The 24207-nt window shown below is 40.3% G+C and overlaps 1 protein-coding gene across 3 annotated transcripts in view; it reads right to left on the bottom strand.

The window, feature by feature from the left end:
* Positions 1–16078, bottom strand: part of ZSWIM8 (zinc finger SWIM-type containing 8) — a 67953-nt gene extending 51875 nt beyond the window's left edge. For all 3 annotated transcript variants that reach the window (XM_040564460.1, XM_040564461.1, XM_040564462.1), the window contains exon 1: positions 15025–16078. In XM_040564460.1, the coding sequence (XP_040420394.1) occupies positions 15025–15202 (178 nt within the window). In that variant the 5' untranslated portion in view covers positions 15203–16078. The remainder of the gene's footprint in view (positions 1–15024) is intronic.
* Positions 16079–24207: the final 8129 nt, after the last annotated feature.

Here is a 24207-nt window from a genome sequence, read left to right as displayed (position 1 = left end):
TTTTGGTGTTGATGTATTTGTAAAAACATTTTTTGTTATCTTTAACAGCAGTAGCCAGATTGAGCTCCAGATGAGCTTTGGCCCTTCTAATTTTGTCCCTGCACAGCCTCGCAACAGCCTTATAGTCCTCGTGAGTGGCCCACCCTCTTTTCCAAAGATTATAAACCCTCTTTTTTCTCCTAAGCTCGAGCCACAACTCTCTGTTCAGCCAGGCCGGTCTTCTTCCACGCCGGCTCGTCTTTGGGCACGTGGGAACACACCGCTCCTGAGCCATTAAGATTTCCTTCTTGAGGAGCGCCCAGCCTTCCTGGACTCCCTCCCAAGGGACTCTGCCAACCAGTGTCCTGAACAGCTCAAAGTCAGCCCTCCGGAAGTCCAAGACAGCGGTTTTACTGGTCCCCTTCCTGGCTTCGCCAAGAATAGAGAATTCTACCATTTTGTGGTCACTCCGCCCAAGACAGCTCCCGACCACCACATCTCCCACCAGTCCGTCACTGTTTGTGAACAGAAGATCTAGCGGGGCACCTCCCCTGGTAGGCTCTCTAACCAGCTGCATCAGGAAGCTATCTTCCACGCTCTCCAGAAACCTCCTAGACTGCTTTCTCTGGGCTGTGTTGTGCTTCCAGGATATGTCTGGGAAGTTGAAGTCCCCCATGAGAACAAGCGCTGACGATTTTGCAACTTCTGCCAGCTGCCTGTAGAACTCCTCATCTGTCTCCTCATCCTGGTTCGGCGGTCTATAACAGACCCCCACCAGTATGCTTGCCTTGTTGGCCTTCCCTCTGATCCTAACCCACAGAGACTCAACCTTATCATTCCCAGCCTCAAGTTCCTCAACATCAAAACACTCTCTAATATAGAGAGCCACAGCACCACCCTTTCTGTGCTGCCTGTCCCTTCTGAAGGGCCTATAGCCAGGCATTGCAGCACTCCAGTCATGAGAGTGGTCCCACCACGTTTCCGTGATGGCAACCAAGTCATAGCCTGCCTGCTGCACGATGGCTTCCAGTTCCTCTTGTTTGTTACCCATGCTGCGTGCATTAGTGTAGATGCACTTCAGCTGGGCAATTGCCTTCTCCCCCAGCCTTGCCATTGTTCCCCCTGGCACAGCTCCAACAGGCCTTATTTCAGCCCCGTCCCCCTTCTTACCTAGTTTAAAGCCCTCTCAATAAGCCCTGCCAGCTCCTGGGCTAGGATCCGTTTTCCCCTTAGAGATAGGGACCCGTCTGCGGCCATCAGGCCGGATGCCGAGTAAAGCGCCCCATGGTCAAAAAAAAACAACATTTCTGTGTTGGCACCAGCCTCTGAGCCACGTGTTAATCAGGTGGGCTTTCCGTGTCCAGGGAAGATCTGGGGCAGTCTTAGGACTGCTGAACAGACCTAAACCAGAAGAAAAAGGCTGATGCTTTCTGCTACAGGACTTTTTAGAAAATGATGCAAGAAGCAGCTCCTCACAAGAAGAAGCTACAATGTGCATGAAGATGGAGGCAAGCTTCTCAATACACTGTTTTGGAGCAGCTGTTCACTTCTACCCCTCCCAACTTCATCTGTAGTTTCCTATGTCAGGAAGAATACTTTCAGAGACAAAATATCTGAAGGAATCCTCTCTTCAGGGCACTATGACATGTTAATAAGAAAAATAATCACTTCTGTTCTGTTACTCCTTTTTTCACCACTGGTGACCATGACTAAAGAGTTTCAGTATGTCCAAGTAACCTTTAATTGCTGAGTAGATAACCCTCAAAGGTCCTCTTGCACTTTCTAGGCTGAAGAAGAGCCACACATATGAAAACTTTTTCTGCACTCCAAAGGTCAGCTGGCTGAAGAAGAGAGATTTACTTTCCTTCCTTACTAACTTGTCCTCATGTCCTTAAAGCATCATAGTTAACATACTCTTCACATATTGGAAACCAGATCTCTAGAAAGAATACTTGATTCAATCATCAGAACCACTGGACAAGGCAAAGGTGTAAAGCTACACATTATATTTAATAACCAAAAAGATGTTTGATAGAGAAAGGGGGGGAGATAAAGGTGAAACCAAAATCCATGACTTCTAAACTCCAGGACAAAAAAACCTGAACTTTCCTCCATCACTAAACTCGAACTCCTAAGATTCTAGTCACTTAAGTTCTGCCTCACAGTTCACATAAAATTTTGTTGCAAAAACATACAAAGTACCTAGTGAAAGCATCTGCTCTCAGCATGTTAGAATCTCTCCAAACGCAAGTCAAAACCAGATCAGAACGGAAAGCTGTATTTTCCATTTAACTCTATTACTTCACCTGTGCAATGACTGTGAAAATCTTGTGCACAGAGCTGCACTGATGAAATTGGAGTATCTGATGTTATGCTGATGCCTTATGTGAGATGAGATCTGTTTGTCTCTCCATAAGCTCTGAATCTCAAGAACAAAATATCAGCAAGCTCTTCTCTCAACTCTCACCTACTCTAACATGACTGAGGTCCAAAAACTGTAATACCAGCATTAGGCAGGCAATGCAGCATTCACAACTTGACAACCTCCTCTGGAAATGCAGACAAGAAAGTTCTTAATCCAATCACCCTTCGCCCTTCTGTTTCCCTCCCTGAAAAAAAAAAATAGAACTCATTTCAAAAAAAGAGCAGCCTGAGCAAGCAACTGACAGCTGTTAGAAAACCTAAAATGAACAGCAGATTTTTGTAAAGAAAGACAGACAGTGCTACAAAACACTGTATTCATGCCAGTGCTGGCCAAGGTTTCACAACAAATTGGGCAGCTCGTATTCAGAATAACTCCACAGCTGATGAAGCAGATCAGCTGCAGGCTACGTCATTTTCCCGGCGCTGTTACCCCTCGCACTCCATGCAGAAGCACACTGCATAACCTGCATTGTGCATTCAGAGCACAGAGATCAAACAGCCTCTGTTTCCTGAAAGGAAGGCTCAGTGCCACCACTTATTTCCACTTCTACCCCGCACAAAGTATTTTATAATCTCAGATTTCAGAATTAACCAGTGTGGCCGACAACAAACAAGCAAGTTACAAAGACCACCAGGGACCAGATATTATTCTGAACACAGACAGTGGAAGACAAACACAAATCAAAAACCCAGACTGCATCCCAGCTGAGCATCTGTATCAAGAAGTATTGATATGTTTTCTAATGCTGAAAGGATGTCACACAAAACACCATGCAACACACAGTATTTAATGTGTTGCTCTCTACCATTAGTATCTATCCTTAAGTATTACATGCAAAATTAATCTCTAACCAGCTTTTTCCTATGCCTAAATATCGCTTGGCCTCCAAACAAATGCACTGGCAAACACTGAAGTGCTGCATTACTGAGCATTATCAGAATGAGATCAGGCCAATTTTATTAGGCTTATGGGAAAGTTATTGGCTGAAAAGAACAGATCAAGGATGAGGCATTCTCATTTCTAGGGTGAAAAAAATTAATTAAACATCTGTCAGAACCTAAAAGAAGATACCACCTTTTAGTATCACCAATGCAAAACCATTACAGGTTTAAAAAACTGTTTCCACAGATAGGAGTCAAAAGAAGTTTGATACCTAAATGTTTCAGAAAAACTCTCACCTGACTCCTATTTTTACTTCCTTTGGTTTTGTTAAAACCTCCCCCAAATCTAACCTTGGGTCTACAGCTTTATGGGAGGTTACAAAGCCCACTCAATGCTATCCCTCAACTCTAGGGTCTCCCACTGCAGTTGAGAGGTGCAGCACAGCAGCCTGTGACTGGTGCGAAGTGCTGCCGCAGGACACAAGCTCCCAAAGACAGCAGTCCCCAGCCTTCCTCAAGCTCTCCATCCCTCAGCAATTACATTTCCTCTCACTAGAAGTAAGGCATCTGTCTGATCATTCCTTGGTATCCTGCAGTTGGAAAAAGTTCCCCCTCTAACAAGAAATGACTTCTCTTCCACTTCCCTCCCTCCCCTCCCCTGGAGAGGGAACAAAAGGGCAGAGAAGCCGCCTCGACACAAAGCTGAGTCTCGAGGAATACAGGAGCAAGCCAGCTGCTACACAATGTTCACAGAGGAGGAACTAATTACAAGTACATCTATCATTTTCAGTGCACAAAAATAATGACAAATGCAACACAAGAAAGCTGTGAGGCACTGATTAAATACAATCCACTGCATGAATTTGCTTAGTCAGATGGGCAATACCTTCCAAGATATTTCCAACATCACAAGACTGAAGCAAAGTCAACCATCTTCTGAAAATATCTGCAGAAGTCTTGAAGCATTTGCTGCTCATAACCAGTAAGGGAACACTAACTCCCTGTCCTTGAGAAGGTTAAGCAGCTTAGCTGACCCCGTACACGACTGCTTTAAAAGCAATCCATTAGTCAATGAAAACTTCCAAAAGCATTCAGGGTCAAATACAACTAACTTATCTGTGTCAGATCACCTTCCCTTCAAACCATGCACGAAAGTTATATGCAAGTGTAAGTTGCAAATATTTTCACACCTGGCCCATCCAGCTAGCTCCAGCAAATGCATTTACAGCTGCTTTTCCCTTTTTCTCCCGTCTCAGCATCAACTGACCTAAATATGAGGTAGCAAATGTAATTACACATAATATGCAGAAGAAACTGTAAACAGCTCAAGAGAATTATTAAATGATGCCCTACAGACTTCACCAAGGTATTAGATTCTCATAACAAGTAGTCATTTCATTTTTAGAGCTATTAATTACATCTTAACTTAGCAGCAGGACTACAATGAAGCTTAAATGTCAAATACTTAACAATAATTTTTACAACAGCCATCAGCGCTTCCTAAAAGCACCGAAGTTAGGCATTCAAGCCATCATCAAGCTCTTGATTTAGCCTCTAACACAGATTAACAAGGATTCGTGTTTGTACATTCTCCAGAGGATGGGCCAGATGCAAATTTATCAAGTAAGAATTCTAGTACAGGGATATTACAAAGGAAAAATAAATAAATAAAGGTTAAGTCTCAAGAATAACATTTTGTTAATACATGAAGTCAGACAAATTTGAACATATATCAAGACCTGTAAAAGCTGAAGCCCTTCAAACACAAGAAACAGGACATGGACAGATTCCGTAAGGTCACACAACATTCAATGTTCAGAGCTTCAGCAAATTTTTTTGTATGTCAAAGAGGAATCTGTCACATACATTGACAAGATGCCAGTAATAACGGTTCGGCTACACGTAGGCATGTTTTAATGAACCTATCTACAAAAGAGTCCAGATGGTAACTTGGCTACATTCATTTTAAGGCCACCTCACTTTTTCCATTCTTGAATTCTGGCTGGGGAGACATGCTCAAAGCTGGATCTTTAACAATCTTTAGCCTAATGAACAAAAAAGCGGCAATTAACTTTTTGCACCAGTTTATATGGAAAAAAAAAAAGGGGGGTGGGAACAAAAAACTATACTAATTAGATTTTAAAACATCAGTGTTTTCATTTTCAGAGCTCCACCAGTGCATTACTCCTGTTTACCAGTACTTCTGGGTGGCAAAGAATGATCATCACCTACTTCCATTTTTCTCCTCTCTAAATGAAGAGGAAGCCAGAATTGGTGGCGCAGGTGCTCACCAGCCCACCTCAGTAAATGTCTTAACTCGTGAGGTCTAAATATGGCTGGATGCCCTCCTGTAAATATTCTCATTGCTTGCAGACAAATTCTGTGTAATACTTCTTTTAGCACACGATTTACATTTTTGTAAAAAATGTGGACTTTTCTCCTGTTTTTTGGGAGGGTGTCTCTGACCTCCTCTTTCATTTTGTTGAATCTATTCTCCCTTCTCCTGCATGACATCATCCAACTTCTCTCCCATGGACAAACAGGATTTCTTCTGAAGACAGATTTTTTCATCCTCCCTCTATCTTATCCTTTCCTTTTCTTGTACATGCCAATCTCATACAAAAAAAGGAGCTTGAAAGCTCTACTATTTGTCTCACAGCCACAAACTAAACCTAGTGGACCAAAGAAAGGCATAAAAGTCATCGAGGCATCAGGAAATAACACTCGGGTCTACTGCCTGCAGCAGCCAAATGAGGATGTTATGAATTTCTTTAAAGACACTATTCCTGCAACCTTTTCAGGTTTCCCTCTTCTGTGAAAAGAGAATGTCTTAATTTCCAATTTTTTTCAGTGCTGCCGATTTAACAACAGAGTTTTATTTAAATACAGAAAAATCAGCACAAAGATTTGCTCGCTGAATATAATGCATCTTAAACATGTTTGACCTAGTTTATACTGTTCAATACTTACATTTTCTCCTTTTTTATGTTTTGTTGGAGCAACCTAGAAACACTAATAATTCATAGCAATACTATTTCATTAAAAACATATTTTTCACAGCATTATTTTTCTCAAAATATGCAATTCCAGAAGACTTTATGTAACAAGTATAGCCTGAGACAGTTCCTTTGTTTCATTCTTTTAGAAGACATTATGTTTCCAGATGTATGTAAGCAAATATAAATGAATTAAACATACTAAAAATGACAGACTTTCCATAAGCCATGCCCTTAACTTTTAAAGCACCGTCAAAAAATGTGTTCAAAGATTCCAGTTTCAGTGTTTTCTGATAAAAATGTTGGAAAACTAGTGAGGCACAATCCATAGCCTTGCCAGAATGTTACTGCCATTCCACAGATGAAGAAACCAAAAAGGACGCATCAAAAAACACACAAATTCAAAGGAGTATGAGAATCTTCTGGTTGGTAACCCTATGCTTCTGGCCCCAGACTACAGGATCAGAAGAGGAAACTTAGAAAAGTGTGATATGGTATTTTAAAATTAGAACTAACATTTTAAATATTTTGTATATTATGCATCACTGTTCTTTAATCTTAAAAAAAAAATCCTAATGTTTTAAACAGTTGATATATATGTGCTTTCAATTTTACTTTTGAAGTGTTTAGAAAGGGGTCGCAAAAGAGAAGGAGGGAGGAAAGAGCTTAATACAAATAAAGTGCGTTAAAATAAAGTTGAAAATTAACATTTAGCCATGACACCGTTTTAAATTACCTTTACAACTGCTTTTTAGTCTTACAATTGGATAGGTGACAGAAAAAAGCTGTTGGTAAAGAAAAAAATCTTAAAGAGATGTCTACACTTTAAGAGCTAAAGAATAAATTTGTTTTGACTCTCTGACTTTTTACTTAACGATATGAAAAAAAACATATCAAAACTAATTATAGATATTTTAATCAGACAAACATTTACTCCAAAACTTCAATAAAGTATGTAAAACATCTTTTGAAGCTGTACATTCCTTTCTTCCCCTGGAACAAAGTACTGTATAATAACTAGGACACCAGACAATTAAAAGGAGATGGTTTCTGTTCCCAGTTTTATAACTGGTGTACAAGATATTGGTCAATCACTGACGTCCATTTCTATTCCCTCAAAGGTATACTGCAGGGAGGAAGAGGGGTTTTTTATCTGTTTGTTTAAAAGACCACCCTATGATCCTTGCCATTTACTTTTATTTATTTATTTCTGGTTCATATTTCTTAACATTCAACCGTGTTATCTTTTTCTCAACATACTGGAATAAGTTGTATCACTCAGCAACCACTGAGTATCAATAACTTGCTACGGACAAGAAACCACTCTCCCACTCACTAAACCAAGTTACAGTAATATGTACACATTTCCCTTCAATTCTGTGCAAGTTTAAAACATGTAAGGGCACCTTTGTTACACTTGGGAGCTTGTAGAGTAACTTAACTCTTTTAAAAAACTGGGCATCAAAACCAAGCAAAGGTTCATAAAGTATGCTGTACAAAAAGCAGCTTTCTCAGTTACTCTGAAAATGAATATCCATTTAAGTACTTAAACCATTCCTAATCTTCTACCAAACTTTCATAGCTGTAATTACTGAATTTATATTTGCTTAAAAATGAACTTTACCATAGTTACTACACAAGTTCACTTCTTTTCTCACTTCTTCTTTTCTCACCAAAGACACAAGAAATTTATACTGCACAAAAGGTGCTATTTTTCCATACACAGGTTATGTTATGACTTTACTGCTGTTCCTCAAACAGAACTGCAATTCCAGACTTGTAAACCTGCATATTAAACTGCATTTAACCGGTGCCTCTTCAAACACAAAGATCATGCCACTATATTAAGCAACACCACTACAGAGTAAGAGGTGTATGAAGCTGACGATAGCCGAATGCAATTTATGAAGCTACCAGGCCACTTCTGCATAGTGAACAAGCCTGCCTGGCTTCTGAAAGCTCCCATCACTTTCTGAACTCAGCAACTTGCAGAAAGATCTCCAATGGTCAAGTGAAGAGTCGCAAAGATTCACCCCCATTGTAGGATGTTAACTCTTCAAAAGCAGACACAGAAAATGCAGGTTTTGAAATTGAGTGATCTGCCTACAAATGAAGATGCATCTTGTGAGTAGCCAAGCTCTAATTTTAAATCTCCCAAGGTTTACACTAGGGCAGAAATTACATCTTCTCCTGTACTTTTTAAGAATTATCAGGGGAAAAAGAAAAATCTGGTCTCTTTTGCTCCTGACATAATCAGCAACACTGCAGAAGCAGCACCAACATTTTCAGTTTCATTCCCCATGGCTTCTCTAATGGGTGACCCCAGACACGCAGGGGGGGCACGGCTCAAAGCACAAGGCTCTCTGCAGTGGCTGTAAGGCACACATAATTAGTCTCCCACTTGTTCTTCCTGCTTGCAGCACCAGATCATACAAATATTCAAACACATTAATTTAATGGAGAAAACAACTTTTGCTGTCAGCATTCAAAGAAGTGACTTATGCAAGAAACACATGTATAAGCATTAAAAGAAAATGCTGTTTTAACTGTGTTATCCTGAGTAAAATAATCAATGAAAGACATTTGCATTTCATTGTCAAATGAATTTGTCCAGATAACCACATACTTCAAGCATGAAGTGTAGCTTGAGGTGCTTTTGTCTTCACTTTGTTTTTTACCTCAGGAAAGAGTTAGTTAACTACATGAAAAAAAAAAAAAAAAAAAAAAACTTTAGCAATAACGGACAGGTCAAAGAAAAATAAAATGGTGGGAAGGATGGTGGATATAAAGACATGGATAAGAAACAAAGGAAGAGAGCTTGATCCAGAGCCTAGAATCAAAGCTGAATCCTTGTCATTGCTTCCCTGGAGGTGAGCATGTCACAGAGAAGAACCACTATAGCTTCAGTCTACCTGAAATTCAAAGAGAGGACCTGTGATCTCTGGTCATTCAGCAACACAAGGTGAAAGGAGAGAGAAAACAAACACAAAAAGAAAAATCCCTGGGAATCAGGAAGGCCTCCCCGTACAACGATGAGACATTAAAATATGGAAAGAACGTGCAAGATTTCTCATGAGGAGAAGCTTGTTTAAAGGAAGAGGTCAGAAGACAGCCACAGAGTGACACCAGTTAAATTTGGCCATTTAAAATTGCAGTAGTAAAGGTACATCTTTTCCTGATAGCTTCTTTACGTGGTTTCCCCAATTCCATCCCTGAAGAGAAGGGTACACACTTGCAGTTATCTCAAAAAGGCTCAGGAAAATGCAAAAGAAGTGGCAAATGTGTGAGAGTCATTCAGCTTGTCATCCTCCCAAAAGACAGAGGTATCACTGCTTTATGAAACAAATTTTTGTTTAGTAGAAACTTCTAGACAGCTTCTGAAATCTGCATCCCTGCTCTGAAGCGGTGCATTTAATTACGCCAATCAGTCTTGATAAATGGCAGTCTCCAGAGTTTCTTCAGTACCTTCAGCTCTAATGAACTGACATCACTTTTGCACCTTGCACAACCTCTGCACAACCCTCAACTTGTACTTTTGCTGCTGCTATACAGTTAGTCAACACTACCAATCACTATGCATAATGGGATAGAGTACAAAAACAGGAGAAATCCACTTACTAGAGTGAGAAAATATAGAGAAACCTATTTTCTACTAGGAGCTAAGCCTTCACTTTCATGTTACCTTTCCTCTTTGGACAGCTAATCTCCACTCATTTCATAAGCATTTGCAATATCTTCTCACTAACATTCAGATTTTTAATTCCTATGAAGAAACTCATTGGGCAGCTATACAATACTCTTGTTTAACGGTTATTGTTTTTTTTAATGTTATCAGCGAACTTGGACATATTATAATAGATATTTGAGCTAAAACAGATTTGTCACATTATATTACATTAAAAAACACACACAAATAAGATGCATTACATCTGTATCTCCCAGAAGTACAAGCTGATTACATAAGCTCCTTCTCAATACCAGAGGCACAAATAAAGTAGAAAAAAATCAATTGCAGCCATAATACTCAGTAACAGTCAGCAACAAAACTGCAGCAAACCATGGAGTGTTCATTTCCAGATTCCTCAGGCTCTGAGTGGATACTTTGGATGACACCAACACTCTTCTCAACAAAGAACAAGAGTCTGAAGAGCACAGTATAAATTTGAAAGGGAGTATGGGTTTTTCTTGTTTTGTTGTTGGGTTTAGTCTTTTGGTTTGTTTTTGATTTTGAATTGCTCTTTGAGCAAGGGTTAATTTTAACTTAAGTTGTTACTGGCAATCCTGAGAAAGAAGTGTTGCTCTCTAAGCTATTTATTCTTTGTCCTTATAAATGAATGAAAATCAGTCACTGCCATTTTTCCAGTGTAGACACTGTTCCAGCTTTGATCAGGTTGTCTCTCTAAACTGATCACATCCATACCTCAGGCTCTGCCTATTCTCTGCCAACCTTTCCCTCACTATGGCTTGTATTTTTGAGGCACTGTGCCCGGTACTTAACATTGTGGGCATTCCTAACAGTTTGGAAGTACACAAATTTTCTGGGGCTGGATAACAAGAATATTTTGTAAGAGATTACTGCCTGCATCAGTTCTTAGTTTAGTTTAAGGGGTTTTTGCCATATGGTAGGCAGCGGTTAAAGGAAAGAAAAAAAGATCAAGCTTTAGCACTATAATCACTATTGATTACAGTTTCAATGCAACTCATTATTACACTTCCAATATAAGCAGTGTGAATGAATAAATGCAAACTGAGCAGAAAGTATTGTGAACACATTATTTAGCAATCCTACAGTATTTACAGCAACTTCTTAAGTGGTAAACACTGATGCTTCAGAAACTGTAAAAGACTATGGGTGGGAAAAAGCTTAGACACTTTCAAGAAGAAACAAAGGCGTGGTGGGTTTGGAGCATACTTCAACACGCACTCTAAGACCTCTGTTGCAAAAAATACTCATATATTGTCATCATAACTGATGACAAAACCTTTGCAGGTATACCAGGCTGATTTCAATTGCCAATAAAAAAAAATGCAGCTATTTTTAAAAGTGAGAAGGGAAATCAGACAACCATACTGCCTCTCAGAATGGTTTCCAGGGAACAAAAGACTATCTAGAAAGTTGGGGAAATGGCAAAATCATTGGTAGAAAGGTGATAAATTGGTGAAATGTAGCTTGATATAGAAGAAAGTGAGTTAGAGCCATAAACCAACTTGGGGAAGCAGGTGGTTCTTAAAACACTGCAAAGACATTGTTCTTCAAAACGTCTGTTCACATAAACTTCAGCAATTAATTCAGCCTGCCTGTTACATTCTTCAGGTAGTACAACTGCAAGCTTCTCATCAATGATGTGTATAGTCAAATATATTACTAGGATTATCTCACTCAAAATGAAAAAAGACGGGTGAAAACAAGTAATCAAGGAAGCCTAGTGTGAGAAGAAGCCGTTTCTAAAACAGAGGTACAAAATTATTTAGTAAGTTCTAAACGACTCTTGGTTTTCCCAGAACTGACATGTTTTGCTGAAATTTTGTCTGGAATTTCAGTGCAGGCGAATCCATGGAAATTGTGAGGAGTCTCAAAATCCAAGGACATTAAGTGGACACAATGCATTCATCCTTTACATTATCAATCCTACATTTAAAAAGAAAACTCCTCTATAGAAAGTAACATATGAGGAATTTATCATAAACCAGTAAAAATCAAGTTGAAGGAAAACAATCAGCTACAGTCCTGTTTTTCTGATGCAACTACTCAAGATACTTGATTTTACAAAGAATTCAGTTCCAAGGATCATATTAGAAAAAATTAGACATTTTTCATTATTTTCATTATAAGACCTTTCATTATTTTTTCTAGCACCTTGACAGAGTGACTAACAAATAAGTAAATAGCTCAGTAGTGAACGCTGTCTCTATTTGCAACAAGACTTATTGTTAAATTTGCAGTAAGCATAACCATAATACAGAAAACTCCCAAGCACAAAGTAAAATGTTGCAAAAAGTAAAAAAGCTGCAAGTGGTGGGGATGGTGGTTTGTTAGTTTGTTTAAGAAGAAGAATCCTCAGCCAGCAGCACTTCCCTCAGTCTCAAGGGGATTCTCTTTGAACTAATTAAAGAAGAATTGGACTCTCACAAGGACAAACTCGAAACAATTGAAAAAGCTAGAAATCATTTCTATTACATAACTTGTCTGACTGATTACAAATCAAAACACAGGCTGAGTTCCAAACTGGAGGAAAATGCTAACAGATTATAGTTCCTCTTATTTTCCTGTAGATTTTAAAATCGAAGCTCTCTGTGTCTAACCTCATTTCATGTTTGCACAGGCAGCTACATCACAGGCCACTGCAAAATGGTAAACTGTGGAATTAAAAAACACACAAGCTGTACTTAGAATTATCACATTTTAGAAGACTCACTACAACTGACAACCCTAGGATCCAGCAAGTTCTTAACAGAAATTATTATTCTGACTGCAAAAAAAAAAAAAAAAAAAACAACTCAAAAAGAGGTGTTAAAAATAGTTAGATTTGTACAGGCTTTCTGGAATCCACGCAGATCCCAGATGATGAAAGATTCCAAGTCAGACCAGACTCACTGGCAACATGCTGTGTATAGTAAAGTACCTGCAAGTGTTCCATGTTAGTAATACCATACGTGAACCCATAGAGTGGATAAATAATTATTAAGTTAGCAATCCATGTTCACACACCTCTCAAAATAACCCTGACCAGAGCCTGGGTCCGCCAGCAAATGCCTCAATAGCAGGCAACAGCATCCCTTCAGAATGTCTCTCTTGTTAAAGCAAAACTTTAGCACAAAGGAATTAAGTCTCCCTACAGATAAAACCTAAAAAGTATGAATCAAATACAAAAACTGCAACCTTTGCCTACACAGGTCTGCAAAACCTGGAACAGCAACATCTCCATATGGTGTAAATAATGACAATTATCACAAATATGATGTTAGCTGCTTAGTTTCCCATGTCAGGAAAGAGACCAAAGATTGCAATTATCTGCAATCTATTGAAGCAATTTTTCATTTTAATGCAACAACTGGATGACAGTAGAGAGAGCAATTGCTGCTTGCTTTTAATTCGGTCAAGAGAGCTAAAGGAACTAGGCCAGGACCCAGAAAAACACAAAATCATACACTGAACCACTGGAGAGCAGACAACTAAAGCACCACCACCTTTCCAAGTATCATTCTGACCTGCTGATCTCATACAAACCAGTTTCATACACCACTGTTGAACTACAGATTTTCCACAGCAGCATGTTGTCAAAACTTCAGCTCTTTTCAAACAAGTTAATATACACAACAAGACTTAAAGCAACGTGAAGTTTACTGTGCCCATCCCTTACTTCTGCATCTCAGGATTTACACCCTTAAGAAAACAAACACAATTCCGACACTGCTCACCCTCTTTACACCGTCAGGATGTTCCATATGAAAACCAGTGCATCCCACCAGCAGGAGCAGGATACAGAGTGCTATCCACCTTGGGTGTGTATTCAGCATTTCTCTCTCTCTCTCTCTTTTTTTTTTTTTTTAAAGTTTCCGTCCCACCCTGAACTCTACTGACTTGTTGACAGATGCAGACTGTTTCATATCTAGGAGTAGGGACAGTTCTAATCTTTATTAAAAATTTAGAACTTCATCTACTCTGGAAAGCCTATGGTTAATGCAAAGTGTACTTTCTGGTCCTAATCCAGTGACAAGTGAACGTTTGTCCATAGCATAGCACTGCCAGATTTCAGCACAATTCATTATAAATTGCACTCTCTGTACATGGAAGGCCAACATTCAGAAGAGAATGAAGCTTTGCAGTTCAGATAGGGAGATATTAACAAGGCAGCTGATGGTCACGAAGGTCAGCAGTAACAGGAAAAGTACTGACGCTGGACTGAAAAAAAGAAAGAAGATAAAAGGAAGAGCAGAAAAGGCTTGTGTAACTTCTGTTAACTGTATGTCTGGCTCTTCTGAGTGTAAACGCCACCTGAATTCTAGGGTCATGATGCATCACGATAAAAGACAAATTACATTTCAATTAAAAAAAAAATCAAAGATTTAGTAGCTATACCATAAAGATTTTTTTTTAATTTCTAATGCTGTCTATTTTTGTCTGCTATTAAAAAGACAAGACTTATCAAAGGAAAAGAAATAAAACAACCGTTTTGAAGCAGACACACTGCAGTTTTCTCATTCTTTTGTCACAGACGTAAGGCCCTCTTGCTTTACTACTACAAAAGAAAGTTTGTTATTTTAATAGAAAAGAGAAAATTAAAGAAAAGAATGAGAAAAATAGATAGCTCTATACAGAGATGCCTGTACATGAGTAGTTTTACAGCAATTATAAAGACCTCTGTGAAACCTTTGAGTAATGCAATCAGTGCAGCTGGGAACCGACCTATGTATAATTATTTCCAAATAAGTTTGTGGTTTTTTTACAGAAGGTTGTTTTTGGATTTCCAAGAGCAAGCCAGAAAATCAACTCAGAAAACCAGAACTACAATAATACAGAGAACAGGCAGATGAAAAGTCACACAAAAGACTACTTTTTCTTAAGAACCCCAGTAAATTCTCAGTTTCAGTCTTTGTTCAAAAGTTATCCTCACAACTAGCCTGCATTTGACTTCTCTTTGCACTGTTGGTACTTCTGCAGATCTCCTAACCCAGCAACGCCCCCTCACCCCACAACTCCCACACGTCCAGAGAACAGCCCGAGGGAACCGTGTGATCTAACCTTTCATTTTGACAGTGGGAGAATTGGGTCCAGCTGATTGCTTCCTCCATCCTCTCCAGTTCTGGCAAAGGCTCTCTGCCTCAGAGATGAAGGAACAAAGAGAGTCCTCTTCAAAGTGATCAGAGTCTTCAAAGGAAAACCTCTCCCCGTCCTCCCACTCGGCAAACATGAGTTCCATCACATCCGACAAGCAACGTGGGGGGAAAAAAAAGAAACAGAACTGCTCGCTTTAACAGGTGGAGGGACTTGAGGACTCGTGTAATGCTTAAAATCTCGATTCCGTTCAGGTCCCCATACTACGGTACCAGGAGAAACAGAGCAAGTGTTGTCTTGAAGTGTGAGAAGCAGGAAACCATCGCAAACTAACGGGCGCTTGTAAAAAATCCCAGGAGACAAGTTTCGCTTTGTTTAAAAAAAGTTTAAAAAAAAACAACGTGTATGTCCGCAACGTGTATCGGAGCCTGGAGATGGGGTTGGGGTGTGCAGAGGTGCTTCCAGCGCGTGTGACACGCGGAGCCCGGCCACTTCCAGGGCCGGGCGCCCCCGAGCCGGCCGGGCGGGGCGCGGAGCCGCTGTCCCTGAGCTCGTGCTTTGCTCACTCTCAGTACACCAAAACCCACCCGGCGGCCCGGGTCCGGGGGAGCGACGCCTGCGGGGCGGGGGCCAACTTCCCCCCGGCTGCCCGGCGCCGTAAAAACTCCCCCGGGGCGGAGGCAGCGCGGCCTCCCGGCGGCTCGGCACCGCCACCGTCACCGTCGGCCAGCGGACAGCGGCTCCAGCCTCATGGGGGCGCGGGCGGCGGGCGGGGAGAGCCCGGCGATAGGCGATGGGCGCCGGAGACGGCCGCCGCCGCCGCGGCTGGAGCCCGCGCTCCTAGGGGCCCATGGTCGCCGGGGCCCCGTGCGCGGATGCCCCCTCCCGTGCCCGGCCCAGCGGCGGTTCGCGGTCCTGGCGCGGTAACGGCAGCGGCGGCGAGTAGGTGCCCGGTGCGGGCACCAAGATGGCTCCGCGCTTCCCAGCTTCACCTGCGACACCCCCCCACCAGCTGAGCCCCGCTTCCGCCGCCGCGCTTCCGGCTTCCGCCGCCAGGCAGCCGCGCGGGGCACGACGGGGTGGGGGTGCATGACTCGCTGAGGGGCTGCCCCGGGCGAAGCGCCCGTGAGGGGATCCCCACGGTGAAGGGGAGTCTCCTTCTTTTTCCTGTTTTCCCCCTTTTTAAGATAACCATTGGCAGTGGGGGAGCACAGCTTGTGCTAAAACACACCTCTTGTCCCCAGCATATACCACAAATATTTCACCCGAGATAGAAATAACTGCTACGCTCACCTAAACAGGGATCAAGGAAACATTAAGCTGCCCAACACCATTTTCACTTGGTGTTCTGTTTTGTTTTTGTTTTAAATGCATCTTTTAAGAAAGAAAACTGAGATTAAAAAATAAAAAAATAAAACATGAGGGGAATACTGCTCGTACAGGAATAAGTAGAAGGAGCTGTATTCAAAAGTAAGAGTCCAACAGCACCGGCCTCTTGTCTCAGGCCAAAAAATCTCCTTTCTCTCCACGAGAGCCTGGAGGGAAGGAGGCAGGTGCCTGGGGAGTTGGAGGAGTCTGTACAACTCTGAAATTAAAAATAAGAAAGTACCTCCCATCCCAGTTACATGAGGAGTTACGTTAGGTTTACACAATATACCTACTCTGAAAACAGAAGGCTTTATTTTGAGCTTTTTCTAGAATTCTGTTTTATTTTGGAGACCTATTTAATTGTTTCATTGTGAGAGTAGGCTGGTGTAAAACCTAATGGCAAATTTTCTCTATAAGTTGAGTAAGCATCAGCTGAGCAACCACAGGCTGGACCTGCATCTTCCTTCCTGTATTTGTACAGAGGAAAAAAAAACTCATAGGAAAAAGAAGAGCTAAAGAAAACAGAATGAAGTATTAGGAAACTATTCCTAGAGCTGAGAGAAACTGAAGTGCTCTGTCTGAGAACACTTAGCATGTTACTCATCTTAATTCACCATAGTCCTCAATCAAAAAAAAAAAAAAAAGAAAAAAAGAAGAGATAATTGATGAAACCTCATAGTGGGTCTCAAGCGATATCCCTTGGACCTTAAGGGAAACTATAATGCTTACCAGTATAGTGTTTAAGATCTCAAACACAGAAATGTGCATTAATAAAATGTCCATCAACTGTAAAAAGTATGTTTACCTGTATAAATGTCAGATCCTTCAGTGCTTCCTACCAGTAAGGAAAAAGGGAGCAGTCCACAGCTTCTTAATCCTCAAATCTTTCTCCTAGACTTCATCTAACTTAATATGTTGCTTGTCCAAAGTGGCTGTTCTAAAAATACTTGTACAATTTCTTTAAGGGATCTTCTTGAGGAGATATCTGAGGTAACAGATACATGATAAATGTAGTCTCTGCATGTCTTTTTACATAAATCATTTTTTTGCTAAATAAACTCTCACAACACTAGTAGGCTTCCCGTGCTTTTTTCTCAGATATTTTTTTGCCAACAGGCTGCCTGTATACATTTTTATTTCACAGGAAGAGCTCATTGATAGTCATGCATACATGCATATGGCATATCTGAAGGGTGGTACTATCCCTAATAGTCTGTTATACAAGAATGTATGTATTAAAACCTCTTAAAATCAATTCAGGACCTATGAAATTCACACTCTTCCTTTTGGGAGCGGAAGGGGCGTGGAGCCTAGAACCTGTTTTTCAGCTAGCCAGAAATGCTATTAATTAACAATAGTTGCTGTAATTACCGTGTGAGCTAATGACAGTCAGTCAGGTAGTTAGGTAACTACTGTCCCTTTTTACGGTGTGCAGGGGCAAGCAGAAAATGATATTCTTTAGAACCTGGTGATTTAGAGCTTCAAGCAGAGTAAAATTCTGTACCCCTAGTTCTACAAAGTCAAAACGTTTAGACCTTGGCTCCATAAAGATAACAATGACAGGATACTTAACATCCTCAAAAACACAACAGCAGGGTGTCAAATGCTGACTCTACTGATAAAAAGTTGTCTGAAGGAGTATCTTCATCAGTGTGACCCTAGCTTGTACTCTGTTCTTCTCCACACTTGGTACCTCACCGTCCTGCCCAGGGGTTCCTTTCCATTTTCAATGATATGAGGTTTAGGAACCTGAATATCACTTCTCTCTCTCCCCGCCTCCTGCCCTCCCCCCCCGCCCCTTGAAAGAGTAGATTCAGAGGTACTCTCTCACTCAAGAATTTACCAGAGTTGGGGGTTTGTTAATCTCCTACCAAATGACTTCAATTAAGACTAGCTATCTCAAAATGCAATACAATAACTAGCCATTAAAAAAAAAAAAAAAAAAAAAAAAAAAAAAAATAATCAACCCAAATCTGGCCTAAAGTCATAGCCAGGCTTGAAACAACAGTAGGTCACAGTGCAGAGTGCAGCTCTGAAGATTTTCTTCAACTTTCTGATGAAGGACAATTTTCCTCAGATATAGCCCACAACAATATTACTAGATAGAGGTACCAGAGCTGTTTGGTTTGGGGAGGAAGGAATTCCCATGCATGGTCCAATATGAGAATTTGAGGAAAGATGTAGTTTGACACAAAATCCATGCTCAGATGTTCATGTAGACACCTTAGGGACCTGAACCAATGCAGAGTACTGGTTCTAAGCTGGGCTCACAAGAGGACTGTCAGTAATGAATTATTCTGTTTCATGGCATGAGGAGGATTATCACTTCTTAAACTAAGATGCAGGAATAATTCCTAAATTCAACAGCATGTGGGTTTCCCCAAGTCCAAGGACAATTTGCATCCTCCATTGGGAAGAAAGAAGACAAGAATACAATGACAGAAGACTATGGAGGAGCAGGATCATACTTCCAATGTCAAGTATCTGAATCAGATGCTACAAGAAGATGCCTAGCTTCTAGAAAGTATGCATACCACTACTCCAAGCATAAAAGCCTTGCTTAGTGGGTCCCTTCATTGATTTGGAAATTTGGAATAGTTCTGTTTTGTCTTGGTTTGTTTCTAGGTGTTCTGCCAAGCACCAGGCTCTTTGCCAAGGAGCAGCTCTCAGGCTCTTCACTCCCACCACTTCTGTCCAAGTGTGTACTTCTACTGCATGCCATGCTCCCAGGCTGGTGTCACGGCCATGGCTCCCCAGCCTGTCCACCTCGGCAGGGTATGCCCACCATGCTCTCTCTTCAGCCTTAGTATGGCATCCAGTGCTGCCCTGCCCCAGGTATTTCACATACTTTCTGCTGAACTTCCTGTGGCTGGTGCAGCTGACAACTCTTAAACAGATGAACAGACACATGCACAGAAAGGACAAATTGAATTTCTACAGTGGTCACAAAATTTCATATAACAAAGCAATGCCCTTTTACCACAGAGTTGCTGCCTGTTCCTCAGTGCTGAATACAGACAGAAAACAAAGAGGTAAAAATGGCTTTTCCTGTTTTCACCATGTTACTGGCTGGTCAGTGCCTGGATGTAAATAGCATCCTGACAGTTTTGGTGTTTCTCCCAAGACTTGTCCCCATGTTGCAGCTAACATTGGTAGCAGATTCTTCTTCCAAGGGACCTACTATACACATCCCCACAATGCAACAAAGTCAACGTCCTGTAGAGCACTTGGCAGATGGGCAGAGGCAGGACACCATGCAAGCCAGGTACCAGGCAATATGCTGTACCACATAACAGCAAGTTCTGTCTCATATGCTCTTGCTAATCTGACAGAAAAGTAGTCTTGCACTGATACACAGATGGATAAAATTTGTACTGCCAAATGAGCTGTTAGTGCACAGCACCAGCAGTAATTAGAGACACACCTTACTGATAATGGAAGTTCTGATGGTTTACATCAATAGCAGTCTGGGTCATGAGCTTTGATACATTGCAGAGAATCTCTGCCCTATGAGAAATCAGAAATACCTGAAGGTATCACAATATTTTATGAAATGTTGCATGAAAGAAGGGTTTGACCTGCAGGAACAGTGCTTTGCTGGTGAGGAAAAATGATTCAGAAGATGGTGGGAGTCAAATAGAATCTAAAAATACAGCTGAAATTTTGAACCATGTTTTGACAGTTAAAAGGAGATGAAAGTAGAGCAAACTAAGAAACTAAAGATTTTGTCCACAGAATGAAGAGAGAACTAGGGGTGAGATTCTGCACCCTGCCATGACCTGTTGTAGGACTTGAAATAGCATTAAGAGGCAGGTAGATACTTATGGCATAAGCCTAGTGCTGCTCACTGATATCTTCTGTCAACATTATATGCAACACAACACTATTAGCTCTTAGCTGAATCCAGTAGAAAACACAAGTTGCAACAAGAAAAGACAGGACAGAAGAAATGGTAGAGAGCTTTACTAATGTGACGTGCTTCATATTATAAGGGGGCTTCAGCACATTATATTTACCTATATTAAACTGGAGCAATCCTCATTCACATTCCTTCTCCTTCCAGCTTTCATGTATCACAAGTTGCAGAAATTTCCAAATAAATCTTGCTTCCACTTTCTCAAACATCACAGGCTGAAAGCATGAAAGAGGTGATGAAAGTAGTGAGGCAAGCAAAGCAGGCAAACAAATTTGCACTTCTACCTTAAAATGCACATCAGGAGACTGAAAAAAAAAAATGTCTTCTGGCCTGTGCAGACCAGATTTGGGTGTGTTCTTTCTCTGGCCAACATGAGGGAATGCAGGGGTGATTGCTAGCTTCTCCTTGTCCTCAGGGCTATGGCTTGGAAAGGCACAGTTCATAAACACTCATTCATCTTTTTCCAGTCAATGTATTGCATGAGACAGGCATGCATTTTCCCTTGTGGATCTCCCAAAAGACAGAAGCCATAGTGACTGCTGAGGAGGCTGTGAAAAATAGTATCTGATGATTTCATCAGTGCTCTGCTAGGAGGACAGAAATTCAATAAGAAATTCTGCAGAGATGACAAAATTGCAACTAGGATGTTTTTTTCTTTACAGGGATGTACTTTTTTTTTTTTTATCTTTCTCTTTCATTTCAGAGGAGTGAAATTACTGTTCAAAATTCTTTTGCATCTATTACATGGAATTTTCAGAATGCAGCATCTCATATTAGAAAGACAAGCAGTCACACATACCCTGAAACAGAATTGCAGCACATACATTTCTTTCTTGTCTTAAGGTCTCACCAGGGACTGAAAATCAAAGAGAGTCTGTGTTGCACCCCAGAAGTGTCTGCTTTTCACTGATGAGTCATGTGGTACTCTGTCAGTCACATCCAGCATGTTTTTATTTCTCAACGCACAGAAAGTAAAACACATCCTTGGTATGGCTGGAATCTAACAGACTCAATAACAAATAAAGCACTCTTGAGATTTTATCGCTGCTAATGCAATGAGACCCAGCTGTTCAGCTACATTCTGAATCTGCAAGATTTCATTGTCTTTCCACATGCAGTCATGCAATCAGAAATTACAAGTAAAGGCAAATTTTTAAAGCACACGTATGGCTTTGTTTCCAGGTAAAACACTGGTTGTGCAGAATTGTGGTTCTTGTGCTCTGGCATCATGACATTATGGAAAACTGCAGACGATTTTTGTATCTTAAGTTCCTGTTCCTTGGAAAGTGATGGTGATAGGACAGCAGTCTGTTTTGAAAAATCGCTTCTCCTAGAAGACCACTGCTTCATGATATATCAACCACTGTTAATAATAAATATCAAATATCTCCAGAGAAATCACAACCAACCACCATTGTTATTTATTTCAAAGCACTGGGACTGGAGAACAGACAGAGCAAATATTGTTATAACACAAAATAAGGGACAGCACATAGCCCATTCTCATTTGATCTGCGTTTAACTACACAAGTGCCTGTGCAAGAAGGACAGAGCTTTCTCAGACACTGAATACAACGAAGCTGAAAGCAAAACTACCCTGAGGAATCAGAAGCTCTGGAAAACAAGTTTCCTCCATTTGGATTGAGCAGTTTCCAATCTTTAGTTAATCCTATTCACAGAAGAGTTTGATCTGATAGTGTCAGAGGTTCTCTTTTTGAAATTCTATATAATGGGAACATATGCCTAATATTAAAGCCTTATTAAAAATGAATTCACTATTTGTGAGATGAGTTACTGTTACATACATGGAAAATGGAGTCATTAGGGGATACTTTGCAACAGCTGTTAAAATTATTGTTATAATGCAGACTACAATTGTGGCCGAGGTCTCATGTATGAACTATTATGCTTCAGAAAGCATAAGATGCTGTTTATAGATAATGATGTCTGTAGGGATTACTGAGCATATTTAGTCTGGCCTCTTGTATTTCAAAGGTTAGAAGTATATATTCCTCTTTGCCTTACAGTAAACTATAGGAGCATTTGTTTTCTTTTTCACACTTTGTTCATTCTTCTGCCACTGCCAAAACTGTCTGGCAGGATCTAATATGCAATGTAAATTCACAGATAAATTAAAGAAGTAGCATCAAGCTAAAAGGAACTGCAAAGAGATGTTCCACATTTCTCAAAGAAAAACAACTGTTAAACTGCTAGTTTGGTTTTTGTTTGAGACCACATTTGGATGTTTCCTCAACTAAAGTGAAAAAAATGTGAAAGCAATAATATCTCTGTCTTTTGTGCTTAACACATTTGATACCCCGTTTATAGAAACTTAGGAATTGATAATTCAGTTTGTCTAGAGAAAGTATTACCCTAGCTAGTAGCATTACATACTTGAAAGCTTCCTAAGTACTCTGAAAAGCAGGCATTAAGTCCCTAGCTTATTTTGGTTTCAGTCTGCTGAGAAATAATCAAAGTTCCTAAACGTGATATTCCTTCTCTATCAATCTACAGTGTTAGAAATGAAAAATGATAGTCAAAGGAAGAGCTGCTATATTAGATGATTCTCAACATGCCTTTGCAGCAGAAGTCACGTTTCTACATTTGTTGTTGAGGGTACGGGCAGTTGACTAGTAAGTAAAGAATTACTGTTAGGGAGACAAAGGATGTCCATTTATTCATGTCAAGCCCAATATTCACTATTCTGCTATATGTGTAAGCAAATCTTGGCTAGAAGAAATGATCCAGCAAACTTAGAGTAATCTTGCTCTACTTTATTTATGTGCTTCTTACATACTCAGGAGAGGAAGCTTTCCACATGCTATGAAACCTGCTACTTCAGATAAAAGTGGCCATAGCAAAATTTGCACTGTGGGTGTCTCTCAGCACTTCAGTCTTTCAAAATATAAAGATTAGACACCTTAACACTTAAATATTAGAATAACAGATGATTCTGAAGTGCAAGAACAGCACTATACAACATTAAATGGATAGTAGTCTGTCCATTTCTGCACAGATATTCCTCAGGAAAATAATCTAACCTCAGAGTTAGTGATGTGACTTTTTTTTAATTTAAAAAATGTAATTAATGTTATACCCCATCAGAAGTTTAAGCCACGTCAATTCAGTGTAAGGTTTTCTCTTACTAAAAATGTTGTCTCTACAACCACACACCAGTACTCCATTTAAGAAAACATACTTTGAGTTTTGTATTCACAAGCACGGGTGAGGGTCAGTGCTTTCTACGCTATATGTTTAACTAGCCTCTTTTATGCAACATGTTTGGGGGAGACATTAATACAAATACTATGCAGTACACAATGACTGAAAATTACCTGGGCTTCTGTACACTGGACCTCAGTCACTGTTCTGTTTCTGTAAAAAGTGAGGGAGAAAACATGTTCTTTTTCTTAGACCTACTTGACAAAGCAGGATCTACTATAGGGTGCTCTGTAAATACAAATTGGTTGACCTTTAAAATCATGTGGATTCTTATAAGTAGAGTGCTTTTCTTTCTTTTTTACCTGCAAATGTCATAGACCAGATTCATTCAGGAAGCAAGCTCTTTGAACTAGATTTCTCCTCCTTTAAGGGACTTAGGGAGCCTAGATTACATCAGCTACTTCTATTTTCAGCTTTCTTCTCCAGGTAGCTGACCAGTCTGTAGAAGGTGCCGAAGGCTGTTTTGTGAGCTGACTCAGACTCTACTATCTTTTTTAGGCAGATCTTCCTTTCCAGCCATGTACCTGCAAAATGTTGTGACAAATTCCTGTAAAATTCTGTCCAATACTTTAATGCATTTCCCAAAGTAATTTCACATCTTCTTGGGGTAATAAAAGTAGATTTGTATAATTCTATTATCGCAA

The sequence above is a fragment of the Cygnus olor genome, chromosome 7 (genome assembly GCF_009769625.2).
Source record: "Cygnus olor isolate bCygOlo1 chromosome 7, bCygOlo1.pri.v2, whole genome shotgun sequence".
Classification (NCBI taxonomy): domain Eukaryota; kingdom Metazoa; phylum Chordata; class Aves; order Anseriformes; family Anatidae; genus Cygnus; species Cygnus olor.
The sequence above is the reverse complement of the archived record's forward strand: the minus strand, read 5'-3'. Positions and strand labels throughout refer to the sequence as shown.